Genomic DNA, 10,439 nt, shown 5'->3' with positions numbered 1-10,439 from the left:
TATGATTCAGATACTACTGATCAGAAAGATCTGCAGGACAGCCAGGCAACTGGTATTGTTTAAAAGGACATTAATATGGCAGCTTCCATATGTCTCTCACCTTGGGTCTGACTGGATTTATTGCATGCTTGTTTTAGGCGTGTGATTCAGACACTACTGATTCATGAAGGATCAGCAGGACTGCCAGGCAACTGGTATTTTTTTTTTTAAATAAATAAATATTGCAGCCTCCATATTCACTTCAGGTGTCTTTTAAACACCTGTAACAAAAAAAAAACAGCCCCTATGGGGTACTTACCTCGGGATGGGGAAGCCTCAGGATCCTAATGAGGCTTCCCCGTCCTCTTTAGCCTCGGGGATCCAGCAATGGCTTCCTCGCAAATTCCCAAATCAAGAGGTGACAAGCACTGTGCAGGTGCAGCAGCGCGCAGCAATCTCTGGGCTCCAGCGCAGGTGCAGTAGAAGCTTTCTGATCTGGGTCCAGTGGAAAAAGCTGAACCCGATCAGGTCCGCTCTACTGCGCAGTAAAGGGGACTCAATGTGGCTTAGCTATTCCTGCTGGAGCCCGATCTGAAAGCTTGGACTGCACCTCGCTGTAGTCCAAAAGGTAAATATTGGTGGAGTCTGTAGGGCTGTCAGTACTGGATCAAAGAGGCTGAAGAGGACTGAGGAAGACTAGACCAAAGGCTTCCCCCTCCAGAGGTAAGTACTCACCAAGGGCTCTTTTTTTCATTACAGATTTTGAATAATGTTAAGTCCAGCTCCAGGCACAGATGTAGATGTAGGATCTGACTGCTTAGTGAGCAGAGTGCTCAAATGTTACATTCTCTTGTGTAAGTCGGCTTCTACAACAGGAATATATATATATTTTTTTATCACATGAAGCAACCAAACCTTGAAGCAACCTATCTGAAGGCAACAACAGCAGGCTCTGTGAGTAGGGCTGGAGCTCCTCATCATCATCACCAACACCCGCAGAGATGGTCCAGGAGATGTTAATAATTCCGGGTTGCATGCAAATGTCATGCAAATTCTATGCAACATGGAATTGGACCAATCAAAATGAACTTCTTGCCAATTCTGACTGACCTTGTTGAAAGATGCATGCAATTTGCAAGCAAGCAAAAATGATTAGCATCTCATGGACCATCTCTGATTGTAACCATCAGTTCAGGCCACAAGAGTACAGACTGGCCTCTTGTAGAAGACTGCATCTTCTTACCAGGGCCAGTTCTAGAGTTTCTGCTGCCTCAGGCAAACTTTGGAAAATGCCCCCCCCCCCCCCCCGATCCCCAGAAACCCATATATACACCCCTATCATATATACCTCATATCCAGGGCCGGATTTGTACTTTTTACCGCCCAAGGCCAATTATACCGTCTGTATGGTTGTTATCTCCGTGTGCCGCAATGAGAATTCTGCTTACATCATTGGATGTCACAGACAATAACTATTTCAGTAATACGCATATAAATTATAAGTTATATTTTCCTTAAGAACTTTTATGTTATGTTTGCCATCTCGTTAATGATGGACCCATTGTGCCACCATGTGAGTTAGGCTGAAGTCTACCTGTAGGATAGAGCTTACAGGTTTTGCAGGGACGACACAAGTATACAGGACAGAGAGTTCAAAGGTTAAAGCTGTCCTTGTAGATAGGGATGGCTGCATGGAACAGCTTTACTGTCCCTCACTGAGCCGCCCCTAAATTTCTTGTGCCCTAGGCCATGGCCTATGTGGCCTTGCCAGAAATCCGGCCCTGCTCATATCATATTTACTCCCCATATAAACCCCTTCACCATCGAGAGATCACCATAGTCAGTCAGAGGGGAAGCTTTGACACATGGCCAATCAGTTGGGGGGTGCTGGCACCAGACCAGCCAGTTACAGTCGCCCACTGCTGCTTTTGCTAACTGGTACTGATGGTCTCGCGGGTGGGACAACGGTACCACCATTGGGCCAATCACTGCACTCGATCAGTAGCTGTGACCTATCAGTTGTTACTGCTACCCTATCAGATGTCACTGCTACTGATCGAGTACAGGACTTGGCCCAGTGCCGATGCTGTGGTCACACCCGTGAGACCTTCATCACCAGTTTGCAAAAGGAGCAGCGGGCAGCTGTGATTAGCCAATCGGGTGGCCCAAACTTTTTGTCCAAATGCCACCCCCTAGATTTTGCCATCTGAATCACTCAATTCAGGTGGCTTCATAGTAGGTTCTCCCCTGCTTCTAGCTCAGGAATAGTGTTGTTCGAGTTCAGGACCATGTGGTTGGGAACCCAAACAGCAACATTCAGCACCATTTCAGCACTGGACAGCAGGATGAGTGTGTTTCATTTAGCTCCTCTGATACTTCTTGATTCCAAGCTGGGTGGAGGAAGTATCCGAGCTAAATGGCACACACACTGTCCTGCTGTCCAGTGCTGAAATGGTGCTGAATGTGGATGATGGGGAGGTCCTGAATTTGAAAGACAACACTACTCAGAAAGTCTGTTGTGCAGGAGCTGGCTGACAGCAGGTTTCCTGACCAGGTTATTTCATAGCAATTTACTTGACATTAACCTTTTGGGGACCACCTATATTAGATCCTACCCCGCACTTGTGGCTGTTCTAGCCTGATGCAGCGTTGTTTCCGCTTCCGATGCGATCATGCGCACCCGAGATAGGAGATTAAGCTGTCATATGACAGCTGAAATCTCCCCTCAGTGATCAGAAGCCATCGCGTATGACTTGTGATTACGTGATCACTATGATCGCCGGGGGATCATAGTGATCACTGTGACAGCTGTGGCAGTAGGGAGGGAAGAAGAGGATCCACTCACCTCCCTGATGTTCCCACGACGATCGGTGCTCCCCTCTGCTCTGACCAGCATCCCCGCTCCCTCTGATGTCAGTGCCTGTTCCCTGGCTTGATGGCGTCATCAAGCCGCGTCCTGGAACTGAGCGGCAGTATGAGCGGGGATGCCGGCAAGAGTGGAGGGGTCCACAGCCGCTCATTGCCGGAGCCTGGGAGGTGAGTAAAGGCTGCTGCATATAGGGGGGACACCTAGGCACACAGGGGACACGATGCTCAGCAAGGCCCTGCAGAGATCCGGCTGCCTGACCCCCCAAACACGCCCCCCCCCCCCCCCGCATGCAAATTCGCCTGCTGGTTCTTAAGGGGGATTAGGCGTCTGGTCCCCAAAGGGTTAAAGAGGACTTGAAATGAGAGGGATATAGAGAGTGCCATATTTATTTTCTTTACATAACCATACCAGTTGCCTGGCTATCCTGCTGATCATCTTCCTCTAATACTTTTAGCCATAGACGCTGAACAAGCATGCAGATCAGATTTTTCTGACAAAAATCTGACAAGATTAGCTGCATGCTTGTTTCAGGCTTGTGATTCAGACACTACTGATGCATGAAAAATCTGCAGGACAGCGGAGCAACTGCTATTGTTGAAATAAATCTGGCAGCCTCCATATACAATACATCTACTTCAGGTTCCCTTTAACTAATCAGAGAACTATACCAATGAGAACATGCTCTGTCACTGAGTGCTTTAAGTACTTGTAACCCCTTTGCCTAGAGTTTGAATTATTGGATGAAACCTATGTGGCATTGCTGCTTTTTGTAATTATTTTTAGTTTACACCTTTCTTTGTAAATAACAACCAAAAATTTAGCAGCTAACAGCAATGAAGATGAGCTTGTGATATGGAGGTATACAAAAACACATAAAGGACATTTATTCAGAGACAGCAATAGGTGTGTAATTTTAGGCAGCAATCTGTGTGAGTGTAACTTGTGGTAACAATACCTGTGTACTGTGCGGCAGCAATAAGTGTGTAATGTGAGGCAGAAGTAGGTGTGTAATGTGAGGCAGCAATAGGTATGTACTGTGAGGCAGTAATAGGTGTGTAATGTAAGGTAGCAATATGTGTGTGTAACTTGGGGTAGCAATAGCTGTGTAATGTGAGGCAGCAATAGGTCAGTAATGTAAGGCAGCAATAGGTGTGTAATGTGAGGTAGAAATAACTGTGTAATGTGAGGCAGCCATAGCTGTGTAATGTGAGGCAGCAATAGGTCAGTAATGTAAGGCAGCAATAGGTGTGTAATGTGAGGTAGAAATAACTGTGTAATGTGAGGCAGCAATAGCTGTGTAATGTGAGTCATGGGAGGCAGCAATACCTGTGTAATGAGGTAGCAATACCTGTGTAATGTGAGACAGCTATATGTATGTATTTAACTTGAGGTAGCAATACCTGTTTAATGTGAGGCAGCAGTAGGTATGTACTGTGATGCAGTAATAGGTGTGTAATGTAATGTAGCAATATGTGTGTAATGTGAGGCAGCAGGCAGCCATCCATGTGGCCCTGAGTGCTGCCGCTGACAGCAGACCTGGTTGTATAGCTTGTTGTCTCTGGTCAGATGGAAGCAGTCTGTGTTTTGCTGGCAGTGGGCACCCATGCATAAACAATATCATTTTCATACATTAAAACCTCCCCTGCACAGGAAACAGCTGTGCCCACCTCACTCTAATAAAAGATGGTGGCATGATTGCTGCGCCTTCTTTGACTGATAAAGAATCCTCATTGAAGCCAGTGTGGCATTACCGGTGACTGAAAGAACTTGATAAAACGGGGGCAGTTTGAAGAAATTATGTTTAGAACTGAACGGCTCTGGGGGGCTGGCAGAGAACGGGGCTACTGAATAGGAGAAATTCTGTAATCATAATCCCTCTCCAGGGGAACAATGCGTGGGCAGAGGGGAGAATACAGCTTCTGGGGCTGGCCCTGGCACGTTGTGTCATTACTGGCGCCGGCAGGAATTCTGTTCCTGGACTGGAATGACATATTTGGAATCTGTTACCCTAACCGTCTCTCTATTCAACTGTGCTGGCTCAATAGCTGGGCAGCATCCTTATATTGTGACACAATCCCGCCTTTACCATTACAGTTCTAAGCATTCTTACACAAATTCGCTACTCAATTGCTTGATTTTGGCAGAGGAACTTTCAAAATAGTAATAATAAACTTCCTACAAGAGGGGACACTCAAAACTTTTTAAGGAGAATTTTGCTAGTACTCTGAACTCAAATGGAGAATAATGTTTAAAATATAGTCGATAATGCAGTTCCTAAGCAATTAAATCCCTTATGGGATGTTATAATTCATTCTGATTGTAATCAATTTATAGAATGTTTTAAAGGTGAGTTTAGCTACCCCACACCTACCTCCCAACCCCTCCACCAATCAAACAGGTGTGATATATATATATATATATATATATATATATATATATATATATATATATATATATATATATATATATATATAAAATTAGTATTGATACTATGCTCAAACTACAGTAAAGTTGACTCCAAGCCTAGTACTGGCAAAATCGTGCTTAGATTGTATTTCGACTGAAAGAGTATTTTTTAAATTCGTACATAAAAACACAAAACACTCTACAAAGTACCATAACATGCAAACTGTTTGAAAATATAGATGAATAAATAAATAAAAATAACAGATGAGGGAGGACAAGAGGTCATTTTCAAAATAATTTTATTGTACAAATGATAACCGTTGCACTTTTATGAGCTATTAGAATAAACCGATAATCCCATAGGAATTAAGCATAATAAAGAGATCAATAGTCAAAAAAGATGCAACAAACTGGGCTAAACCAATCAATACTATTTCAGAATAAAAGAGGGGGGGGGATTTGGAGTGGGACTGTGCACTTCAGTTTTACATCATGGCATACAGCATCACGGAACATCATCATGACAGTACAAATTAATTCCGATTGAATCAGCATCACACCTCAGACAGCGATCACTGGAACAGTAGCCTTAACATACAGCACCTAATATTCTGGCAACCCGACTAGTAGTTACCCCGTCTAATTAAAAAATAAAAGATAGTTGTATTAGTTTTCCAACAACTGTAACTAGATACAAGAGTAAGCTAGCCAGCCCACTGAGAGTGAGTTCACAAGCTGCAGGAATCAAAAATCAGCCATTTTTAGAACACTGTTTCCAGTCTAATCGCCTGCAAAGGATACAAAAAAAGTAATGTTTTTTTTTCACTAAGTAAATATATTGATTATGATAGTCAAGCAGCGTTTGTCTAGAATCAAATGTCATAATAAGAGCATTGATTTATAACTGAGGCTATACTACAGAACTGTGTGCAGGAAAGAGTTAAACGATCACTATATATATATATATATATATATATATATATATATATATATATATATATATATATATATATATATATATATATAAATTATATATATATATATATATATATATATATATACACTGATCTTTGCAAACGGATAGCCTGGTTTAACCCTTGCATGGCATTTCCACCTGTGGCAGGAGGTACAAGGGACCCCTTCATAACGGATCTACGTGTGATGTATTTTATATTTTTCTGTGTCTTTTACTGGAAAACGTCTAAGGCAACACGACTTTCTAAGCACTTAGTTGCTGGTTTAAATTAAACTTTTTTTTAAATTATTATTTTTTTTATTATCAGCTATAAATTCGATAGAATTCTACCACCCCATTGGCACAAAATCCAAGGGGCTGCGTCGGTCATTTTATTATTCTCATGTTTAAAATAGGAAATTCACATTATAAAAAAGCCATTAAGAAACTCTGTACAAAAAAAATCACAACAAAATAATTCGCCGATGGGAACAATAGCTAGTAGTAAAACGTCGGTTTTGAAAAATAGATTTATATATATATCATTTGATTGGCCCACTATTTTTTTATAAGTTGCATAGATCCTAATTATTGCTTCACAATTCTTACTTTATTTTATCTGAAGCAGATAAAAAGTAACACAATACAGGTGCACTCCAATTTTAGGGAGTAACTCCTAGATGAGTTCTGTGATATAGATATATATACATTAATACAGCAGGTCAAAAACAAAGTTGGCTGTCAACTTTTCTAGGCAGTACAGATCAAATAGATAGTTATCGTTTACAGAGGTGAGGCATGTTGCACTTCTCAGCAGTGGTACCCAGATGGGCTTGCTGTAGGTAAACTAGACAGTTCTTTCTATGTATAGTGCCATCATTTGATCTCTGGAAACGTTAATCGTGAAAGATGGCGTTTAGCTGGGCACTCATGACTCTTTCGTGGTGGGTATGGCCGTCAAAGGACATGATGCTGTCTATAGGGATCTCACAGCGTGGGGCAGTACTGGAGAACAGGGGGCCGTGACTTTGCGCTGCCGCTATGCTGGCCGCTGGGTAGTGCATGGTAAAGGCATAATTTTTATCAAACTCCGCTGAAGGCTCGTGTTTGAATGAGAAGTTCCCGTTAACACTCAGGGGAGGGCTGAGGGGGCCGTCAAACGAGGGGCTGGTCGTGCAGTCTGTGACGGTGCTTTCAAAGAAGGGCTCCAGCGCAGCACCATACGAGTGGGGCTTGACGTGAAACATGTGGGAGCTGTCCATGGTACCGTAAGGAGGGCTGGGAAGACCAGGGGACTGGTACGGATAGGGATGTAGGGGGAAGGAAGCGCTGGCTGCTTGCATATGTGTTGGCATATCCTGGTTCTGCTCTGGAAGAAAAGTTCTGGGGTTCAGCTGAAGGCACCCGGCCACCAGGTTAGTCGTGGGCTGGGACAAGCCTTTGCAAAGTGTCTGCACAAACGACACCAGGTCTGGACTTTTCCCGGACCTCAGAATCTCAGACAGAGCCCAGATGTAGTTTTTGGCCAGGCGCAAAGTCTCGATTTTGGACAGTTTTTGCGTTTTAGAGTAACAGGGGACAACCTTGCGCAGATTGTCCAGAGCAGCGTTGAGGCCATGCATGCGGTTCCTTTCCCTAGCGTTGGCCTTCATGCGTCTCACTTTAAACCGCTCTACCCTGGCTTTAGTCATCTTCTTCTTCTTGGGGCCACGTCTCTTAGGTTTCTGGTCGTCATCTCCTTCATCGTCTTCTTCATCATCATCATCGTCGTCGTCATCATCATCCATGCCTTCCTCGTCCTCATTCTCTTCCCCGTTCTGGTGATTGACAGAGTCATCATCTTCATCCCTAAGAGCCTCTAGCTCGTCATCCTTCTTCTCCATGTCGTGCTCATCTTGAGAGCTCAAGCACTCGTCCACCCAACCTCTGGACCCTTGGGTGTCGGACATGATCAGACCATTATCTCGATAGGACTTGGTCATCTTCAAATCTGAGGGCAGCAAAACAATATTTAAATGCAACACACGTCATAACCCGATGAGAATAGTTAAACCATTCAATAAAGCCTAGAAAGAGATTAGCCCCTTATCTACACGCATCTCCACTGTCACAAGATCCCTCCCCAGAAGCTCTTACGCAACTCGGAGGTATTATGGCTGAACCATAAGTAGATTAGGAAAATATGACTGGTGTGTGATTAAAAATAAAATACTTGCAGAACACAATCAACGGGGCATGAGCAAGACTTTCTTATATACTCTCGTGTTATCCGGTTATGGACCTCAGTATGGTTCAGTCGTTACCACCTCAGCAGAAGAGAGAAATCAATGAGAGCAGGCACAGGCGCCTCTGACGGAAGGGATCAGGTGCAAAGGGGCCTCTTATTATAAACATCTCCCATCTGCAGTTTATTGCATTGGGTTGGCTCAAGTATTTTGGTTTCTTCTAGATACAAAGCCAAAGCAAAAAGAGATAATAGTAAAAGCTACTTGGCGTGTGAAACAGACCTCTCTTCTATCTAAGAAGACGCTAAGGTCTAACCTCTTTAATACATGAAGGACAGAAAAATAGAGGCGGGTGATTAAAAAGCCAGCATTGATTAGCGTTGTGGTGGTACGTTTGTAGTAACAGGTAGCATATGTTCCTCTTAGCACGAGTGCTGCTTGCACAGCAAACACAGAGAATGGCAGCAGGACTGTTGCTAAGAGGTTTACTGTACTTTTAAACATCATCCTGGCATTTATTGAATAATCTTTTCACTTTGACAAACTTGATGGCTCATCCTCAATGGCCCTGCTGTATACATGGTCTTTAGTTGGTTCTGCTAAATACACAAGTCTTTATATTTCAGCGCAGACACCAATCAACTCAAATGATAGGGATGACACTTTTCCTGTATTGATATGTTGCAAAGGGGTCAATCCCAATTGATATAGAATTCATTTCTCAGGTATCAGTAAACGTAGAGGGGCTGATTCGTCAAGACAGGAAGAAAATTGAAGCAGTTGTCAAGAGCAAGCAATGTTTCCAGCTGGTCAGGGAGATGATTGGTCGCTCCAAAGACCTGATGCACTTAATTTCCCCCACTTTGCAGAAATGCTGATGAAACCACCCCTCATAGTCTGTAAATGATGGAAATGATGGTATCTGTAGATGTACATGTAAATGCAGTATTTGTGGTACAGATTAATGGTACAATATTTTCCTCCGATTTTTATGATTGAATTGTATAGAAAACCACATAGTATGTGGAGAAAATCGATCTGAAACAATTCTATGGTCGATTGGAATACAGAATTTTGTCGGTTGGATTGTTGGATTTTTACAATCCTACCTGAAGACAGAAAGTGCCCTCATTGACTCGTTTATGGGAACAATCGATGACTACGTTCCGCTTACTTACGATCCCGCCAATCTGATCGAATAATCGCATCTGAAGAAAATATTGTACCGTTAATGGGCATCTTTAAGTGTTTGGGTTCATTACTTTTTAGCAAGGATCCCAGTCATTCATTGGAGTATGCGATGGATCAGTAATAAGTTGTATAATCAGTGCAGGTAAATATATGATGATGACAGTGATATTGGAATAATGACGTGGAAAGGGTGACTTGGCATTGGATAGATCCCAGCTGAAGGATGCTACACTAAGATCTAGAGGCAATCAGATGAGCAGACAGGTGAGGGGCTTACCTTAGTGTTGGTGTCTCCTGAGCAGTGACAGTCTCATACCCTCTCCAGTATGCAGGCAGAGCAGAGGCTAGGTGCTGGGATGATATTATGTGTATTTCTGGGGGCTGTGATGAGACTCTGGGGTTTTATAGCGGGTCCCGTGACGCTGGGAGACAAGTGAGAGGGTGGGAGGGAGGAGAAAAGGTGACAGCAAGCAGCCAGATAGAGTAGCGGAGGGAGGGCCGCAGTGCGCATGCGTCACCCCCCCCCCCCCCTCTTCTCAAGCCCCGCCTCTAACTTTCCCCGGCACGCGCCATATGGTCACCCAAGTCAGGCAAACGGCGGGTCACGTGACGGAGCCCCCTTGCCTCCATCCATTTGTATTCAGCGCTGCTCTCTATTCCATCTCTTTGTGGCCAGGGGGGGAAAAAGTGGCCATCTGTCGCCAGTTAGAGATTCGTGTGTACCCGCAGGACAGGGTAACCCCTTCCTCCCCGGGCATTGTGTGCAGAGGACGCGACAGAAGGCAGAAGGGGGGTGCAGTCACTTGTGTCCCTG

General features: G+C 43.9%; 1 protein-coding gene across 1 annotated transcript; it reads right to left on the bottom strand.

Annotated features, from left to right (window-relative positions):
* Window positions 1–6,307: 6,307 nt before the first annotated feature.
* Window positions 6,308–10,030, bottom strand: NEUROD1 (neuronal differentiation 1). The gene is made up of 2 exons (XM_068245418.1): window positions 9,903–10,030; window positions 6,308–8,199 (listed from the first exon to the last, which is right to left on the bottom strand). The coding sequence occupies exon 2, from the start codon at window positions 8,189–8,191 to the stop codon at window positions 7,106–7,108; it is 1,086 nt and encodes a 361-aa protein (XP_068101519.1). The 5' UTR covers window positions 8,192–8,199; window positions 9,903–10,030; the 3' UTR covers window positions 6,308–7,105.
* Window positions 10,031–10,439: the final 409 nt, after the last annotated feature.

Source organism: Hyperolius riggenbachi, chromosome 7 (assembly GCF_040937935.1).
Source record: "Hyperolius riggenbachi isolate aHypRig1 chromosome 7, aHypRig1.pri, whole genome shotgun sequence".
Classification (NCBI taxonomy): domain Eukaryota; kingdom Metazoa; phylum Chordata; class Amphibia; order Anura; family Hyperoliidae; genus Hyperolius; species Hyperolius riggenbachi.
The sequence above is the reverse complement of the archived record's forward strand: the minus strand, read 5'-3'. Positions and strand labels throughout refer to the sequence as shown.

Excerpts from the sequence above, each read along its gene's own strand:
- NEUROD1 (XM_068245418.1), bottom strand. The coding sequence starts at position 8,191 with ATGACCAAGTCCTATCGAGATAATGGTCTGATCATGTCCGACACCCAA.